Source organism: Fusarium coffeatum, assembly GCF_003316985.1.
Source record: "Fusarium coffeatum strain FIESC_28 chromosome Unknown BRIP53273_contig_50, whole genome shotgun sequence".
Lineage (NCBI taxonomy): Eukaryota > Fungi > Ascomycota > Sordariomycetes > Hypocreales > Nectriaceae > Fusarium > Fusarium coffeatum.
This window is the reverse complement of record NW_022157847.1, coordinates 74,834-94,793: the sequence shown is the minus strand read 5'-3', so window position 1 is coordinate 94,793 and position 19,960 is coordinate 74,834. Positions and strand designations below refer to the sequence as shown.

At 48.3% G+C, this 19,960-nt stretch overlaps 4 protein-coding genes across 4 annotated transcripts; 2 read left to right on the top strand and 2 right to left on the bottom strand.

Moving 5' to 3' along the window:
* Positions 1–445: 445 nt before the first annotated feature.
* On the bottom strand, positions 446–3,275 carry FIESC28_02311 (uncharacterized protein; the record flags this gene model as incomplete). Its single annotated transcript, XM_031156461.1, has 5 exons — positions 446–1,430; positions 1,890–2,314; positions 2,381–2,650; positions 2,701–3,158; positions 3,209–3,275. 5 exons carry the CDS (start codon positions 3,273–3,275, stop codon positions 446–448), a joined length of 2,205 nt encoding a protein of 734 aa, XP_031019484.1.
* Positions 3,276–4,097: 822 nt separating this feature from the next.
* On the bottom strand, positions 4,098–8,141 carry FIESC28_02310 (uncharacterized protein; the record flags this gene model as incomplete). Its single annotated transcript, XM_031156460.1, has 5 exons — positions 4,098–4,796; positions 4,849–5,858; positions 5,916–6,816; positions 6,870–7,149; positions 7,198–8,141. The coding sequence occupies 5 exons, from the start codon at positions 8,139–8,141 to the stop codon at positions 4,098–4,100; spliced, it is 3,834 nt and encodes a 1,277-aa protein (XP_031019483.1).
* A 733-nt stretch (positions 8,142–8,874) lies between these two features.
* FIESC28_02309 (uncharacterized protein) lies at positions 8,875–11,897 on the top strand (the record flags this gene model as incomplete). The annotated part of the gene is made up of 9 exons (XM_031156459.1): positions 8,875–8,961; positions 9,020–9,043; positions 9,136–9,251; positions 9,348–9,802; positions 10,441–10,649; positions 10,702–10,952; positions 11,011–11,471; positions 11,712–11,778; positions 11,819–11,897. The coding sequence occupies 9 exons, from the start codon at positions 8,875–8,877 to the stop codon at positions 11,895–11,897; spliced, it is 1,749 nt and encodes a 582-aa protein (XP_031019482.1).
* Positions 11,898–14,092: 2,195 nt separating this feature from the next.
* Positions 14,093–19,607, top strand: FIESC28_02308 (uncharacterized protein; the record flags this gene model as incomplete). The annotated part of the gene is made up of 10 exons (XM_031156458.1): positions 14,093–15,044; positions 15,092–15,238; positions 15,288–16,477; positions 16,701–17,301; positions 17,851–17,932; positions 17,984–18,364; positions 18,420–18,563; positions 18,615–19,041; positions 19,096–19,189; positions 19,246–19,607. The coding sequence occupies 10 exons, from the start codon at positions 14,093–14,095 to the stop codon at positions 19,605–19,607; spliced, it is 4,380 nt and encodes a 1,459-aa protein (XP_031019481.1).
* Between the last annotated feature and the right edge of the window lie 353 nt (positions 19,608–19,960).

Here is a 19,960-nt window from a genome sequence, read left to right as displayed (position 1 = left end):
GGATCCGCGTTATCTTCCTTATCGATCGTTTCTTATCGATAGATGAAATTCAAAATGCGGGGCTATGTCCATCAACTGAGCTGAAAACACATCATTGCCACAACGAGACACAAATCATCTTCTTCGTAGATCGTACACAAGTCCCGATAGAAGTGACTTAAAAAGGATAAAGGACATCTTCAACATATAGAGGCAACTACTGAGAATTTAGAGAATTTAATAGAATGATGACTATTATCTTAAAATTGTAGGGAATTAATAAAGAGTTGAAACTACCCTACAGTCTTGACATGACGTAAATGCTTATCCCTATTGGTTACAATGTGCTCGGCATCAACCCTGGTTAGTCATAACACTTAACGCCCCACAAAAGCATCTCTGCAAATAGGAAATGATTTTCGTTGCAAATGTGGGATCAACATCTGCCCTTTTCGTTGAACAGCATTTACTTCGCAAACGTAGTTGACTCCAACCAATGAAGCACATCCTGACCAAACTCCTCCGGCTTCTCAAGCAGTGCCCAGTGCCCTCCTTCTCTGACAACAGACTTAACATCCGGTAGGTATCCGTCATCAATCGAGTCCTGGAGCGCAGCAGGACGGCACACAAAGTCCTGCTCTCCGCCCCAGAAAAGCGCCGGAACATTGACAGTCTTAGCATCCTCAGAAACATTTCTGTCTGACGCACTCTGAACATTAGCCACGAAGGCTTTGTACCAGCAGCTTGGTGCATCGAATCCACCCTCCTTGGCATATCTTTCCATAAAGTCTGCTCTATGCTCGGGGGTGGTAAATGGTAGAGTTGGCTGCGTGCGACCTTCGGTAACGAATTTGCGCATGCCGCCTGGGCTAACCCAGTTGTCCAGCCACGTATAAGGATCGCCGAACGCGACACTATATACTGACTCGACGTTCTTGGTCATGATAGCTGTTGAGTCTTCGGCGGTAAAGAAATGCCAGTACTCGTAGACGCCATGGCCATGTTTCTCCTTCGCCGTCTTGTTCGTTTCTTCAAGATCGAATTTTCCTCCTGGGGCAATGTACGCGACGTTGATCATGACAAGACCAATGACACGATTAGGGTAAAAGTTGTACAGGCGCTGACACATAGCGCTACCCCAGTCGTGGCCAAGAGAAATAACCTTATCCACCTTCTCGGCATCGAGGATTTCGATAGCGTCAGCTGTCATGTGCTGCCATGCATATGCCTCCAGGTCGGTTGGTTTAGAAGTGCCAGCATATCCCAGACAATCCAGCGCAACGACGCCGTATCCATTTGGTACAAGATAATTGCTCATCAATCCATTCCAAAGCTTCGCTGAGTCAGGCCAACCATGGAAAAGAATGATCGTCGGCTTTTCAGCCTTGGAATGGGAGACGTAGTAAGTGTATGTGAAACCCTGGGAAACTTCCAGGGTCTTTTTTGCAAGGCTTGAGAGAGTCATAGTGCAGTAATGTTTGTTTGGAAAGGAAAGAGGTGAGTTACTGTCCTGAACTCTTGAATTATATATCACGAAGGTCGTGCGGGGTTGTTCGTTTAGTTTGTGGCCCTTACGAGTGCCCATACGAGTGCCCATACGAGCCAATGTAACTATCTTCGGTGGGTCATATGGGTCCTCCTTTGCCAAGTTCTGTGCACGTACCCGTTGCAGGGTTGTTGATAGTACTTTGATGCATGGGGTAGGATACCTAGTTGGTATAAGGAAAAGGCATGTCTTGTACGGCTTCGGGTTGCGATACAGAAGACCGTGAAGTACCTAGACGTCACCGGCATTTTGTTTCGGAGCGATCTGTACACAGTCTTATTGTATTGGCTAAAGCGTGCTGACCTCCTGGATTGTATCTCACATCTTGGAAAATCTCCATGAGATATCTATTTACCGGGTATACCTATCGCAAGGGCTCAAAGTCGCTGCGCTGCTGGCATCCTTAGGAATAGCGCCGGCAGCAACCGCAGACTGGTAGCACCATCGCCAGTCTTGTTTGCCCAATTTACCGTCACACTTCCAAGACCAAAAGAACCACCCATCAGACTTCTCAAAGGACTCTGCCTGTGCAGCCCAATAGGCCTTATACCATGTTTCTTGTCCATTCACCTTGAACTCGTCCGTATTCTTCAAGGTACTGTTCACTGACAGAGACCATTCACCAACAAAGACATGTCTCCCCATGTCATCTTTGCAGGCAGTTTGGATGTAGGCTTTCTTGTTACCGGCGATCCTATTATCGAAGCTCAGGTATCGATGCGCATCGAAGAATACGTGCTCATCATCTGGGAGATAGGTCCTTGGGTCTCCTGATCCCCAGGACTTGCCCTATAAGATGTCCAAGTTAGCATCACTATGATTTCCATTCTTCCTAGAGGCGTGCAGGGGACTTACCATGAATTGGATGTGTAAGCGGTCAGCGCTAGCAACCTTTAGGTAGCCCTCCATAGCTTGGATGCGCTTAAAAGCATTCGGATAGTAATTCTTGATCATATCAGCTGCCTCGGCCTTCCACTTTGCTACATGCACAGGCTCGTTCAAAACCTCGAGCATCCCAACAGTGGTGTAGTTGCCGTTAGTATGGATCCGCTTCGTCATCCACTCGAGAAACCGATAAGCTCGCTCGTAGTTCTCTGGAGTATAGAATCCAGGGTTTGGCACGGACTGAACCGTTAGTAAGCAAAGTCTGACGAGGCTGTAAAAAGGATACATACATGACCTGTGAATTGCTCGTTTGGAGAACTGATCCCGGGACCAGAGTGAAGACCGATAAGCACGTAAATGCCATATTTCTTACACAAGCCTACGATTCGATCGAGATGCCAGATACCGCCACGGGGCCAGTATTCTCCTTCTTGGATAATGTCTTCGTACATCCAGTATCCGACAGGAATACGAACGGCATTGAGGCCAAGGCTGGCGATCTCCTTTATATCGTCTTCTGTGATCCAGGTCTCCCAGTGCTTTTTAAAGGCGGCGTTGGCTTTGGCTTGACCTATACCCTTGACGCATGCCCATTCATCGTTGTAAGCACTGCAGCCCATGGTCTTCCATGAATCTTCGGCCATCCATCGTTCAATAATAAACTGCGAGCCCAAGTTGACGCCACGGATCTTTTCGTCGTCCAATAGGCGTCGCTCGGTGAGCTTCTCTCCTCTGGCATTTGCAGCCGCTGGTTTTCATTAGTTTCGTACTTCTTCATATGGATATTCAAATATTCACCTCTGGACTGTGGGGTCCAGGCACCTGCTGCGCTAAGGAATAAATATAGCAAGGGATTGAAAAGCATCGTGGAGATAACGACGGTGTTAGAAGATGGATGGAAGCTGCTCGGCGGAGTTGGGATGAGGAATTGCAAATTGCTTGAAGCTCGAGCTGCTTGCAAATAAACAAGATAAAGCGAAACCTTTATGTCAATTTATACAGCTCATTCCGTCGAACGAGAGTAACGGGTATCTTCCGCATGTTCATTCCGCGATGCCTGCCGATCTCGTTAAAACCCCTGTATCCTACCAACACCCCAGACTCTACATACTTCTTAGACTGGCGGACCGTTAGGGACTCCACGTCATGAAACAAAAGAACCTCTATGCTGGGTTACATGTATACCACCTGTATCCACATATCCCCAAACTAGAAATACTGTTGGTTGATTTGGGCTAGGATCAGAAGTGCGGCTGAAGAATTTAACCCGACACGACTCCACTAGTAATCCTGTTTATATTGAGATGAATGATCTGATAACGATACGCATCGAAGCGGGTGACCCCAAGGACTTACGAGTCGCCTTTTTTAGAGATCAAGGTTATACTTGAAAACCACTTCAACAGCTTAAAAGAGAATAGCAGCTGCTAACACTTTTACTGTGGAGTAGAAAGCGATCTACATCGGCATCGAGATGGATTAAGATAGTTAACGAGGTACTCAAGAATCTTGAGGAGATCAGATTAAACAACAATGCAAGTATCTATTTTCACATATCGGTGGATGAAGGGAGCAAGTATGTATCGACGTTAAGAGAACTAGAAATATGTTTTCAAACTATAATTTAAACCTAATAGCACAATGACCATTTACTTGAAAATTGAAAACTGGATAATATGAATCAGATTTACTGATCCAAAGCCTGCGCCTTACACATGTTGCGATACCTACCGCCTTGCGCAATTAGCTCTTGATGCGTTCCAACTTCCTTGATCTTCCCGGCATAGAAGACACAAATTACATCCGCATCCTTGATTGTGATAAGGCGGTGAGCAACAGCAATCGTGATTCTCTCACTATCCTTACCAGCCTTGGATAACGCGCCCTGAACAATTTTCTCGCTTTCTGTATCAAGCGCGCTTGTCGCCTCGTCAAGAAGCAACACCTTCGGATTACGAATAAGTGCGCGGGCAATAGCAATGCGTTGTCGCTGACCACCAGACAACTGCGTACCACTAGAGCCAGCAGGAGTAGACAGACCCTCAGGCAGAGACGACACAAAGTCCCATCCATTGGCAGCTCGCAGTGCCAACTCAATCTCCTTATCGCTGACGGTCCCTGCGGCACCCGAGGAAATGGTATCGTCAGATGCTTCATCGATCCCCAGCGCGATATTCTCACGGATAGAGCCTTGAAACAATGCTGGCTCCTGTTGAACGAGTCCCACAATGCGACGATACAATCGAGGATTCAGAGAAGTCAACCTGGACGAGTCAATGTCGATTGAGCCGGTTGTGGGATCGTAGAATCGTTCAAGCAAAGCGATCATTGTAGATTTGCCACAACCAGACGATCCGACAAAAGCGACGAACTGACCCTTCTTTATCTAGGCACATCTTATTAGCGGTGAAAAGAGAGTAGTAAAAGACACCACTTACATTAAAGTTGATGCCTCTAAGGATAGGTATCTCGGGTCGAAGGGGATAAGAAAACCGTACGTCACGGACATTGACCTCAGTGCCCGATTCAGGACCGTTTCCACGATTCTCATCCGTTTCCCGCACTGATGACTGAAGGTCCTGGAGCCAAAAGATATAGTTTGCTGCATTGATACCTTTGGTGACGCTGGTCGAATACTGAAAGAGTTGTGCAGCTGACTGCCCAGAGAAGAAAACGCCCAGAAATGCGACGAAAAAAGCGTACATACTGATCTGGTCAAATGATAGAAGGTAGCAGCCGTACCAGAAGCCAAGAGCCATAAACCAGTATTCAATAGACTGTGTAAAGGCGAAACAGATCATTATGGTGAACACAGGTCGCTTGGAGTTGGCCAATGCCGAATCGAGCTCGTGAGAGTATCGAGATAACACTGACTTCTCGATAGCAAGAGACGAGACAGTACGGATAGAGATGATTGCTTCGGATGCGATAGAGGAGCTGAGTGACAAGAGCCTAGACGTCTCGCGATCCAACTTAGCATCGAAACGGATTTTGAGATAGCCAGCAATAACCAGAGGAGGGAGACCACTGCAGGTAACTACCAAGCCGAGTCTCCAGCTATACACGATAGCTAAGACGCTGCAGGCAGCAATGTTGAAAACGGCGACAAGGATAAGACCGACGTTGTAGCCCATAAGTTCAAGGACAGCCTGTGGGTTTGAGTCTATCTGACTGATCAGCGCTCCGGTGGTGTTCTCCTCCCGATCAAAGAACTGCAAATCCTGCCGGAGGATGTTCTCAAGAATGGATTTGCGGAACTTGTGACTCAAGGTGTGAGCAACAATATTTGTGGCGTATCCCAAAGCAAAATAGGCAACGAAACAGCCGCAGGCGAAGACAATGAACATCTTAGCATAAAAGTTGCCTTGGCGCTCCATCTCAGACCCTGTGAGAGAGAAGGCCTCGACAATGTTGGCAATCAGAATGGCCAGACCAGGAAAGGTTGCGCCTGCAGGATGTTAGGAGCTGAGAGATTTGACAGAATCAGAGACAAAAGACCACTTACCTGCCACCATGCAGGCCATCAGGATGACAATAAATGCCAATCTCAGCTCAGGCGTTTGACCAACAATACGAATCATGACAGAGATGACACCCCGTTGCTCATGATGATCAAATGAATCCGAATCCTTACTACTATCGACATGAGTTTGGTGGAAGGTTTCATGCCGAGATAAGGTTCTGCTAGGTTCGATAGATATGGGAGCGTGGTCGAGGGATTCAGATTGGTCCGTCGCGCCTCCAGACTCATTGTTAGAGTCAGTGAGGTTCTGAATCTGCACGAGTCGAGAATAGGTACCGCCATGCATGATCAAAGATTGGTGAGTACCTTGCTCAACGATGCGCCCCTTCATCATAACGACGATGTTGTCCGCCTTCTGGATAGTAGCAAGCTTGTGAGCAACAACGATTGTTGTACGGCCCTCGGAGGCCCTATCAAGTGCCTTTTGAACAATACCTTCAGCTTCTGGATCAAGGGCGCTTGTAGCTTCATCAAGAAGAAGAACCTTAGGTTGAGAAATGATACTGCGTGCAATAGCAATGCGTTGTCGCTGGCCACCAGAGAGAAGCCCTCCACGCTCACCAATTTGCGTATAATAGCCATCAGAGAGCTGGGAGATGAACTCATGGGCGAAAGCTAGCTTAGCAGCTTCCTCGACACGGTGCATCTGATTTTCCACTAATTCATCTTCCCAGGCAGTACCAGTTAGACCAGATCGAATATTTTCAAAGACAGTTCCTTGAAATAGGACTGGCTCTTGTTGAACTAAACGGATATTGGTTCGGAGCCAGTTAAAATTTAGCTGATCGGTTTCATAGCCGTCTAACCTGATCGTGCCCGATTGGGGATTGTACCAGCGCTCGAGAAGACCGATGATAGTGCTTTTTCCGGATCCAGATTGGCCCTGTACAAAACAAAGTTAGGCACGCTTCCATATCGGTGAAAGTCTGAACTCACAACTAGGGCAGTAGTTTTCCCAGCAGGAAAATTGACGGAATAGTTATCAAGGACTGTAACACCAGGCCGAGTTGGATAGGCAAAAGTGACATTGTCAAACGTGATTTCGCCTGTTATCTCAGATGGTATTTTGCCGGTAGAATTGAATGAATCAATGTCGGACTGGCGGTCGATGAGATCGAAGAGTTTCGCTGCAGCAACGGATGCCCGGGTAAAATCGACAGAATATGGCGCAAGCATGGTGAGGCTGGTTGCGGCGATGATAACGGAGAGGAGGACACTTGATTGTCAGCAGGTAAGTCGGCCAACCTATGCCACAGCTACTTACGTGAAGATCTCTCCGGGCTGGTCTATCTCACCCCTAGCAAACATCCGTATGCCCTGCCAGAAAGCTAGACCGTAGCCCAGGTAAACGATGCAATACTCGGCTGAAAGCAGAGTGCCAAAATGAGGCGAAATTTTGTTACCGACGTGGTGGGCATAAGTCAAATACGTGTTGTATTTTCTGACCAACCTGTTACGCATCTCAAACGCATGGATTGTGCGGATGGATGACAGAATGTTTTCGGCAAATGAGTTAGCTTCGGACTGAATTTCCAAGATGTTGGTTTCGTGGCCTGCCATAATACCAGCTGCAGCTCCGTTAACAATAAGCGTCGCAGGTGCTATGCAAAGGCAAATAAGCGTAAGTTTCCATTGGAACACAAATGCAATAGCAAATGCTGTTACAAAGGTAGATAGTCCTTGGAATAGCAGCCCCAGCTTTTCATTGATGCCGCCTTGAATCAAGCGGCCGTTGGAAGAAGCCTGGGCTGCAATAGAACCACCGGTGCCGAAATCGAAGAAAGCGACTTCTTGGCTAAGGGCGGCTCTGAGGTATGAATGTCGAATGTTTCGAGTTATACGATAAGCGGTGTAGGTCAGAAGCGTGTTATAGGCGTAAGATAGAAAGAATCGGCCGATGCCGAGGTAAACAAAATAGAGAGCAAATGTTGCGGCGTCGTCGCGGAGTTGGGCAGGCGATGTCTTTTCGGTTGAAAAATCAATAACGGCGGTGATGAACCTTCCGAAAATGAGATTTTGGAAAGCGATACCTGCACCGGAGCAAATGGCAGCAAAGATGGCGACGGCTTGCATTGAATGCTCGAACACACCACCGAATTTGAAGATTCTGGCATAGGGCCACGTTTGTGGCTCCTTTTCGGTTGCGCAGGTGGTTGCAAGAGACTCATCGTTCTGGTTCGCCTCGTCTTCCTTCTCATTGGAGATCATGTTGTCAGCCGTTGGTGATAATGCAGTCTTGCATATGCTTCGGAATTTAGGATTATTGGTAAGGAATGACTTCAGCTGAATTCTAAGTGAGGGTAGCGAATTATATTCTTTTGAAGGGAAATAACAGGAGAATCGTTTTTGGGATGAGAAAGCCTTTCCCATGTTAACGGAGTCGGTACCGGAGCTCAAGCATCCCCTCGGCAGCCGGGGCTCGCAAGTCCCACCCTCCGGCCGGCTGGTATCCACAGTTCGTTGCTAGTATCCCAGGTACATTTTAGACGTGGTAGATTTCTGGTCTCGGCGACCGGAGCTCGCGGGGCCCGTCACCGAGTGGCCGAGCGAGAGTCCGGGTGAGTCATGGAGCCAGGCCCCCAGGCGGCGAACGACTCATGCTGTTAACCTTGGGCTAGTCTGCATTCAAGTCAAACTCCACTATAATAACAGTGTCTATTGGTCAGCTCATCATTGCAACCGCCACTGGATGTGGTCTGCGTCACAGCTATTGACACCTCCCTCTCTGCTTACAATTTCCCTTGACGAAAAATTACATTCCTCACTGCGCTGCTTGAAGTGCTGCCCCCCTGTTACTATACTGTGTTATGCTTTCCCTCCTTTCTCGGAGACCGAATTCCTTCTTCCCGATCCCAGACGCCCTCGACTTTGCATGCCTTAGTAAGGAGTAGGGCGGGCTCCAATCTTGCAATAGCTGCTGCGACGCCTGTGCCACCATAACATGGATAACGGCAGTCAGCTCGAGGCCGGTGGACTCGGCAGTGGTCCTGACTGGTCGCCAGTAGCCCCCGATGCAAGTCGTCGAGCTGTGAGTACTCCCATCCCTCACCTTTCAGCTTTCGAATACAGACTGACCTCTATCATAGTGCGATGCTTGTCGTGCTCGCAAGGTATGTACCATGCATGATTACAGAAAGACCTACGTCCATTGGCTCCCTTCGTATATCGAGTTTTGAGCCTGAAGCTTACATACCTACGTCAGGTTCGTTGCGACAGAGAGTCGCCTTGCGCCCACTGCATCAGCGCCAAAGTTGTTTGTGTCTACACTCCCGTCCCAGCTCCAAAGAAGCGCACGCGCATTCTCCTCACCCCACAATAGTATGCGGCCCCTAGATTCCATGCACATGTATTATTCTTCATGACGTCCCATCTTTGTCCTTCACGTTGACTAACATATCGACTTCCTGTCTCCAGCGAACGAAAGATAGACCTCATCGACAGCAGGCTTGAAAGGGCAATCGGGCTTTTGGAAAAGCTCCGAGCGAGCGAGTCGTTCAACGAAAGCTCTCGGTCAGCCGGAAATTCACGAGCTGCTGACCAGGCACCCTCCTCTATATCGATACCAGCCAGCGACTCGACCCAACTGAAAAGGGCCCATGGGCAGGTGGTCGAGGGAGAATCTTCTTTATCAGCTCACTCTGCCTTTGCCAACGAGTTCTTGCAGAAGGTTGCCGCCACCGACTCACTGCAGGTTTCCAGTCCCGAGTTATGCGACACTATTGATGAACTGTCTTCTATACTCACGAAGGAAGCTGTTGCAGATAATGAGCTAGCGTATCCACATGCCAGGCCCATCCGGGTGGTCAATCTCCCAGAAAGTGAGATGCCTCCCTTCAAAAAGGCCATTGCTTTAATTCGTCTTGCGAAAGGTGCGCCTTGATCCATCCCCGCGCAGATTATGACCATTTAGGCTGACACTGTGGTTCACGCCTTAGCAAAACAGCTCATAGGGATTGGCTGGATCTACCAATTCCTTCCGTTTCAAAGATTCACAGACATGTGCCTTGATGTCTATTTCAATGACAATCATTCTGGAGCTAACTTTACCACTGTCAATGCTGGCCTTTATTCGCTATTCTTGGACTACAGCTTTCACGTCGTCGGACAGGAACGGGACGAATACGTCGCCCATGCTCATCTATGTCGCGACAATCTTGAGACTGTTTTATCAAACCTGCCATTGCATCTGCCCGCGACCTCTGACACTATTCTTGCTCTTCTTTTTGGTGCAAGTGGTCCCTCAAATCATGATGCATGCCTGTGCTGACTACTCTTCAGGCCACCTATGCTATTGAACTCTCGAAACCTTCTCGTTCGTGGACCTTGTCTGCCAAAGCATCAGAACTTTGCCAGACTCTGAGCTATCACAGGGTTGCATCGATGAAAAATGACAAACACGACGATTTCTAATACAAGCAATTCCTGTTTTGGAGCATCTACTTCATTGACAAGAGTTTATCTCTGCGCTTAGGGCGACCTTCAACGATACCTGACTGGGATATCACAGTACCACAGCCAACTACCAATGATTCTATTCCTGAGGCGGTTCTAGCCTACTTCGTTCTATCTATCGAGACTGCCCGTTGTCAGGGCAATATTTACGAGATGCTGTATGCCCCCAAATCCACGACACAACCCGATGAGGTAAAGCAATCTCGGGTCGAGGCTTTATTGTCTGATCTACAGACCCTGGATGAAAAGGTTTGGGAAACAAACGTAGGTTAACATGAAGAAAAATGATTGACCAATTTCCTGACATAAACCCAAGATGAAATGGCACCAAGAAGCAAGGAAGGAGTCTGGTGAAGATTTGATAGACTTCTTTTACATTTCAGATAAGGTCCTTCGACTATCCCTCCTTACACTTGTTCATCGGGCCGCGCCACCCATTCCAGGCTCTACCACGACCTTCAACTACAACTGTGTCGCCACTGCAAGAGCCACTTTGGAGAAACATGAAGAATGCGTAGCACACATGCATAAGAGCGCGACACCCTACCTTGCGACTTACATACACTGGTAAGCAATGGAACCTATACTCACCGTTCTTGGTTTGGCTCAGCGCTAACAAACTCAGGACACTTTTATTCGCTCCCTTTATTCCATTCATTGTCATATTCTGTCACGTTATCGAAACCCAGGATGATGCGGACCTAAACCGCCTCCAAGCCTTTGTTGCTTCCATCCAGTCTGCGTCTTCTGTTTCTGATCCCGCCGCCAAGATTCAACGCCTATTCGAAGTTCTCTGCAGAATCGCTGTGGGTTATGTGAAGTTCCGCTGTTCATCATCGCCAGTGGACGCATTTCATGACAGCTCAAAGATAGATGGCTATCTAGACGCGCTGGGATTCTCCTCCACCAGTAGTGGCATCCCTGGCAGACAAGATCCTTTCATTGCTCAGCATGATAGCAGCAATGAGGGGGTGGGCAGTGATGGTAGGAGAACTGGTCCAGATCAGTTTAATGGTGATCTGCGAGCGATGAACCCGATGATGTGGATAGCGAATAGCGCTGAGTTGGAGGAGTGGCTGGGAAACAGTGAGTTTCTTACAGACTTGATATAAATACCCAATGTAAGGGATTTTGTGATGGTCAATCCGCTCGAGCCTATGAGGATACTGATACGTTTATTTATGTACTAAGTGGTCTAAGGCGAGTTTTGATCTTCTTAGGCTGTGATATTTTATTGCCGCAAACCTTGTCGGTCTGAATTCGTAAATTGCATAGAGAGATTGTCTGCGTATATTCCTATATCATGTTGACTATCAACTTTCGCAGTGTGTCTGTTCCCTGGCATGTTTCGCTTATTGCGCCGTCCTCCCGTGCACAAGAGGCCCATATCGTGGTAAGACTTGTGTACTGGTCTAAACTTTGTAATACTGTAGGCATCTCAGACGTTACATTACCATCTCCATTTGTCCCCACGGTCTCCATGATATCTGTTATGAGGGAGTCAAAGCGTGAGCAGAGTAGCTTTCCCTGCTCCCATCGCTCGCTCAGACTACGAAGGATAAACATAGTATCCCTTCCCATGACCCAGATGTTTAGTGTGTGCAAGTCATCACTGCTCCCATCAGGTCCAGTGCGAAGACTCCAGAAACTGTAAAGGGCCATGAGACCGGTCCAATACACCTTTTCACAAGCCACCTGAACGTAGAATATGGAATTCGTTTCCACCAATCGGCGATAGAGTCCGATGAACCCGACTGCAGAATGCCATAATTCGATGAGCTCGCTCATTGTTCGTTCAGGAAGTATTCTGCAAGGTCTCAGCAGAAGCATGCGACCCATCAACCATTCGCTTTCCAGAAGAGTCCTTGTCGGCAGCCGATAGCTTGCTTCTTTCCACTCTGTCAACTCAAGGGAGAGTTGCATGAACGTCTCTCGTGCCATTGACCCATCGGCGTCTGTGGTCTCATTGAGACCATTATAAATCTTGGATTGGATTTGCAGGGCGCGATATCGCTGTAAGTACCCGTGAATCTCTACGGGCGTCGCCGATATCTCGATTCTGAAGGTTGGAAGGGACACATTGATGGCCGAGTCAGATATCTCCGTAGGGCGTCCACATCCCAGACTCATCGACCGATCAAACGCATAAATGCTCCACCACAAACGACGTCGCGTTTCCAACAAGCTCACTTCGATCGAATCTGAAGGTTGTGGATCCTGGTGCAGTCCAAGGTCTACGCACATTCGCATACCAACGCCGATCAGATACCAAGCGTCGAACAGAGAGGGATTTAAAGTCGCAAATTGTATCAAAAACAAGATAGACTGCACCCCGATAATGTTGCCTGGTATAATAGCAGACTCCCGGAATTCTAATGCATGTCGGAATAGTCTTTCTGCTTGTGCTGATATAACGCTATCTGCACTGCGCGAGAGGCTGGAAGTTGATATTGCGAGTACTAGCAAAACTGTGAAATAGCTATAACCGTGGCTGATCGACGAACGGTCAAAGTCTTTCACAGTTGGTGATACTATGCTAATTGGGTCCCGCACGCGTTGATAGTGCATCCCTTGTACAGAGGGTGTCGCGCCGGAGAAGACATGCTGAAATTGGACCCAAAACCCCTGGATGGAGAAGAAGGGGAGACGCGGATATACGTTTTCCAAGTAATGTTTTGCAAGGCTTAAAGCAGTAGATTCTGCAGGCAAGCAAGGTGTTGTTTCCACTCGCTGGGCCCGATGGATGGTTGATGATGAGATCTGGTCAGTTCCTGCGGTTGCCAAAACAAGTGTTGAAAGTGTCGGACCTCCTGTAGCTGACTCGTACGAGGATGGAATGATGGGTAAAGCTTCTATGTCATTGACTAAAGAATCGATCATCGAGCTCTCCTGTGCTTTCGGTGGCTGTTGATGTCCTGGCAATTGGACATTTGATGATGGGGACTGGGAGACACTATGTCCGGTTTGTGCTTGAGCAAGTCGCCGCTGAGCATCGACTATCTTTTGTTGGAGGACTGTAGGATAATCTCTTCCGCGACTAGACGTTTCATTCTGTAGGGAACAAGTATCTTGACGGCCAGATCGAACACAGCGGCCGCAGGCTGGAGTAGCCCCATCACACTGTAAGCGATTTAGTGTATAGACAATAAAAGTGGGCAGGTGTAATCGTACATACCTTGCTCTTTCGGCTTTTACAAAAGCTACATGCCGAGAATACTTGAGATACTCTCAATGACACATTTCTCAGAGGACCCTGTCCGTCCTGCAATGTAGGCTGAGCCATTCCAGTATGAGATGGTGCAAGCATGTCCAAACAGCTTCAACTCTTCAAAACAAGTGTCGTATGCGCTGCGGGGAAGTTAAGCGATTGACGGAACCGCCGGCGGCTTGCACTCGTCTTAGGTCGGTGGGTCGTCCTGATTTAGGCAACGTCTGATCCTCTGGGTCTGGAATTCGGGATATTGATCGCCGACCCCACCCTCAAGCGCAGGGGTTGATGCTTGCTCTCAATTGTACAACGGCGGTTCCGCCTGTGCAAAGTATGAGAACCAGTACCGGATCTTAACAATTATATCATGTGATTGAGTGATGTCGAGATATCATTAACACCTTTAAAATATCAAGCTTCCATGAAGCATTAGTTGATTAGAAACTAAATTCTCGATTCCGTTTCTTATTTATGACTTTTATTATTACCGTAAACTGCCATGGCCCCTGCACGAATTTCCCACGACCCTGTTCTTCGCCGTGAGCCGGCAGCTTCAAGTCGTGACCTCCAAGTCCGCAACCTGGAAGCAGATCTTTGTGTTTGCGGTGGCGGCTTCGCTGGTACCATCGCTGCAATCGCCGCGGCAAGGAACAATGTCAAAGTCATTTTGATCCAAGATCGTCCCGTCCTTGGAGGCAACGCATCCAGCGAAGTTCGGCTTTGGATTCTCGGAGCGACTTCGCACATGTTCAACAACAACCGCTATGCCAGGGAAGGGGGTCTTGTCGATGAGATACTCTTGGAGAATTTATATCGGAATCCCGAGGGCAATCCTCTGATTCTGGACACCATTCTCTTAGAAAAGGTCAAGCTTGAGCCCAATATCAAGCTATTTCTGAACACCGCCTTGGTTGGGTGCGAGAAGAACGGTGATACAATCGGCTCTGTCAGCGCGTTCAGTTCTCAAACGTCGCTCAGGTTCAATATCCGAGCTGATCAGTTCATCGACTGTACAGGCGACGGCACACTCTCTTTCTTGGCCGGTGCTCCGTTCAGAATTGGTGCTGAGAAACGTGACGAGTTTGGAGAACTCTTTGCACCGTCTTCAGAGTATGGGCACCTCTTAGGTCACTCCATTTACTTTTACACCAAAGATGTCGGAAAGCCTGTCAGGTTTGTCGCTCCATCTTATGCTCTCAAGGATGTTGAGGCAGAAATCCCACGCTTCAAAAGTTTCAGTACCAAGGAAATGGGCTGCAACCTTTGGTGGATCGAATATGGTGGTAGACTCGATACCATTCACGATACTGAGGAGATCAAATGGGAGCTATGGAAGGTTGTTTACGGTGTCTGGGACTATTTCAAGAACTCTGGACGCTTCCCGGAAGCGGAAAACTTGACACTTGAGTGGGTGGGCACGATCCCGGGCAAGAGAGAAAGCAGAAGATTTGGTCAGTATTGATTTCTAGATTTACCGGTATAAAGCTAACCTCTACAGTGGGTCCCACCATGATGGTTCAGCAGGATATCGTAGAGCAGAGGTTCCATTCTGACGCTGTCTCTTTTGGTGGTTGGTCACTCGACTTACACCCTGCGGACGGTGTCTTCTCTGAAGTTGATGGCTGTACTCAGTGGCACTCCAAAGGTGAACTTGATCCATACCCAGAGGTTGAATTCAACTGACATATTTCCAGGTGTCTACCAGATACCCTTTTCCTCCATGGTTTGTACCGAGATACCAAATCTTATGTACGGAGGTCGTATCATCTCGGCATCTCACGTTGCTTTCGCATCCACAAGAGTCATGGCGACGTGTGGAGCCAATGCCAACGCTTTGGGAGTTGCAGCCTCGTTGTGCAAGGAGAAATCCATCGATCCTCTTCAACTACTCCAGAAGGCCGAAATGAAGAACTTCCAACTTGAGCTCATGCGCTCTGGGCAATTCATTCCAGGGTATAAGCTTCAAGACACGAAAGATCTTGTCCGTTCAGCTTCAAAGATCGACGGCTCGCCTACTTTTGAACTCTCGCAGCTCCCAGCTGATGGGCCGCCCAAGGTCTTAGTCAGAAGTCTTGCACAGATGCTACCTATCTCGCAAGGACCGGTCCCCAAGTTCTCCATTACCGCCGTATCAGTTGAAGCTACCAAGCTGATCGTTCAGCTTCGAGGTTCTAAGAAGCCTTACAATTATACGCCAGAGGTTATCTTGGCCGAGAAAGCGTTCTCGCTCGACCCAGGTGCAAACGATCTTGTCATTGACTTCGGGATCGAGAATCCTCAGACTCAATATGTCTTCCTTGCCTTTATCCAGAACGATGCTGTTGCACTCTGTACAAGCAAGACCCGTGTTTCAGCCCTCATGACGGTCGAGCATGAGTGCACACAGAGTCCGCCTACTAACGTTGGCGTCGATGAATTCGAGCGATGGACACCTGTTAGAAGGCCGATGGGTCATAACCTTGCCTTGAGTATAGAACCACCCCTCAAGGCATGGGGCGTTGAGAACATTCGCAATGGCGTTCCCCGTCCCACCAAGAGGACGAATTGCTGGGTTCCCTGCTCAAACACGGCTGGTAGAAAGATTCTGAACGTCTCTTGGCCTAGCCCAGTCGAAGTCAGCAGAGTAGTTATTTGCTTCGACACAGACTACGATCACGCCCTCGAGTCTGTCTTGAGAGGTCATCCAGAGAGGGCTATTCCATTTTGCGTAAAGAAATGGCGCCTACTGGACCTTTCTCAAGGGGAAGAACAACTATACATTGAAGATGAGAACCACATGTCGCGATGTGAAGTGGTCCTTGACTCGCCCAGAAAATTGACAGACCTTGGAGTGGAGATACTCGAGCTGAATGGAGGCGAGAACGTTCTTGGTGGGGTATTTGAGGTGCGCGTGTATGAATAGGCTTATGGTATATCGTTTTAGATTTGAATGACTCAAACTATCTCTCTGTGCAGTGGACAGTTCCTCTCTTAAGCAGCCACATCTTTACTTGCCACTCCAATTGTTTGCTCCCACAGAATAGCACCGGGTCGTCTGTCCCATTGACCACAGGTTCAATGTCTCGTAGCTCCATTCTCCGAAGGCAAAAGCCACTGTTTCCATTTAGACTCTGCGACTGTCCTTTAAATCGATCGTGCCACCATTGAGATGGTTTACCATCTATCAATCCATCACCTTCTTCTCCATTAGTTATAAAGATTCGTACCATACTCCAATCTCTTGGGCGCAAGAGTTGATGGGTCAGCAAATATTCGACAGCGCCAAAATCATTAGCCCGAATACTGCACATCAGAACTGGCTTCTTCTCCCCGTCCTCGGGGCTGCTCTTACGGTTCATTTCCAACGCCATAGCAATGAATGGCGCGATTCCAGTCCCTCCAGCGACACAGATCAGCCTTTGTGCACTGTCAAGTATGGCAGGTGGAAATCCACCACCAGCTTGGACAATTATCCCAACCAAGAGATTGCGTGGACGTGGAAGTCCAAGCAGACCCGTGACACGTCCATTCCGAGCCATAAGGGAAATGGTCTCGATCACGCCATCATCGGCGTATCCAATATGGTATGGAGTAAAGGAAAGACGTCTGTCCTCTTCCGACAGGTTTTGAGGTCCCGACACAGGATCAAGATCTCGAGGGAATTGGATGGTCAAGTGTTGACCAGGCCGGAAGCTCCGATTGAAGTTTTGATTGGCTTGGACAGCAAAGGTATGAACACTGAGATTTTGCGTTAAACGGGTGGAAGAGACATGGGTGAGCATGTTAGGCGTTGACTGGGCACCGTTGGTGTCGATTTTGGCGCTATCGAAATTCATTTTAGCTCAGCAACGAAATGTGTCCAATTGATACACTCCGTAAATGTCGGCTACCAGAGATTTGGGATCAAGCCTCAAATAGTCAGGCCATTGATGGGTCATTGTCATGGAATATTTACAAAGCTAAACAAGTCGAACCATCAAAAGCCATGGATAACTGCCAGCCGTTGGCCCGCGCGAGACGGAACCGCCGTGAGGGGCCATAGTGGGCGGCGGAGGTTCCGACTCCCTTGCTATGGAATACCCACACCACGGAATCTTTCCAGCAACCTAGTCGATACCCTCGGCCAAAACGCCATCTCCGCGCTTCCCCAGATTCCAACAATGTTGATAAGGTTAAAAATGATACCTTCCCCAGATATTTTGCGGGGAATATCTTCAAGCATAAGCATTCAGTCATTCTATCGGACCATTTGAACTTCTATTATCACAATGGCTACAGTTGTGGACGCAGCACAGCCCAAGATGAGTGCTTGGCTGTTCTTCAGCATCGTCGTCATCTCCATGGGATCAATCTTTTGGGGGTAAAAATCACCCCAAAGACACTATTCGCCAGATTACTAACAGGTCATCAGTTATGACATCGGCATCCTGAGTACTATCTATGTATCCCCTGGCTTCAACAAAGCTCTCGACAACCCATCCTCGAGCGACAAGGGCCTCATCACTTCCATCTTCTACGCAGGTCAGTTTGTTGGCTTCGCATTCTTTGCAGGTCCCTTGAACAATCGCTATGGTCGCCGTTGGGCAGGCTTTGGAGGCGTGTGTCTCCTCTGTGTAGGTGCTGCCATACAGACCGGCTCAGTCCACCTTGCTATGATGGTGATTGGGCGAATAGTCGCAGGTCTTGGTACAGGTGTGGTATCTACGTCTGTCCCGCTCTACCTGAGTGAGATTTCACCTGCCAAGAACCGAGGACTGTACGTTGCTGCAAACCAGGTTGGCATTGTGTCCGGGTAAGTCAAGACTGAATTCTCAAATGCGATCGGTTTCAGTTTCTAATTATCGTAGCATATCGATCGCTTTCTGGGTTGGCTATGGATACTCCTTCTGGAACACTGGAAATGGTATCGATCTGGAATGGCGCCTATCTAATGCCATGCAATTCGTTCCCGCCGTTCTCTTCCTGTCAGGTGTTCCTTTTATCCCTGAGAGGTATGTCTTGTGCCCAGTGTCCCATGCTGATCTCATCTAATTGCCTGTCAGTCCTCGATGGCTAGTTGAATCAGACCAGATTGAAGCCGCTAGCCAAGCACTTTCCAAACTACGCGGCCTTTCCCCGAGCGAAGTCCAGCCCGAGCTTGACGAGATTCGAGCCAATATTCTCTGGCACCAAGAGAACTCCATCACGTCTGCGCGAGTTTTCATCCAGCAGAAGCCACTATGGTCGCGACTCTGGCGCGCGTGGTCGCTCGCATTTCTTCAGCAAATGAGTGGCGCTGCTGGCATTAGATACTACCTCCCCACAAACTTCATTGCTGCTGGTACCTCGGAAGAGTTGAGTCTGCTTGCCTCTGGCATCGACGGGACGGTCCAAGTGGCCTGCACTGTTGCTGCCATGTTCTTCATTGACAAGCTTGGTAGAAGGCACTCGCTTGGGGTGGGTGCCATAATCATGGCATTTTGTCTGATGGTATGTTGTGAGATTTCCTTTGGGTGATTGATTACTGACAAGATGGTCCGGCAGATCAACGGCGCTTTGCAACTCGCCTATCCCGGCCAGACAAACTCACACGCTAACTATGTCAACATCTTCTTCATCTTCTTCTTTACGGTCGGATGTAAGTTTCTCGTTCATGCTCTACCACAAACACATACTGATGAGTTTCTCCAACAGACAGCATGGGTTTCGGCCCCTGCGCATGGATCTACGCATCTGAAATCTTTCCGGCAAACTGTCGTTCCAAGGGTCTGGGCATTTCGTCCTCTGGTGCATCTCTAGGTTCCATCATCGTAGGACAAGTCTGGCCAGTTGCTGTATCTCGCATCGGCCCAAAGGTCTATTTCATCTTCATGTCCTTCAACGTCTTTTCTGCGATCCTTGTCTATTCATGCTACCCTGAGACAAAGAACAAGACCTTGGAAGAGCTCGATTCGCATTTTGGCTCGCTTAATGTCCACTCGGAGGAAGTTGCTACGCCAAAACAGATGCTTGGTGGGGAAGAAGAACGCGTCGAGGCACGCGCGAAGGGCGTTTGAGTGGGGCTAGGTCCGATCAACATTTGACTATTTCGAGGAACGAGACGACTGGTCTCTAATGTATCAAAAGTCCAAACGGGCTTTATTTTCGATTTATTATGCTGTCTTTTCACTGGCCAATTACATTGTCCCAGAATCGAAGGATAGGCCATACCATTTTATGAAAGACTTTTTCAGATGACAGGTTATCATCTGGGCCCAGAGTCTTGACCAATGAGAAATTTCACCTAAGAAAGCATGAACCATCACGTAAAGCTGATGCAAACTTATCGGTAGGATATCTAAATTAAATTCATCAACTAGAAAGTAAACATCCATCTCTTATTAGGAAGAACGTTTTAATAACATTGCTT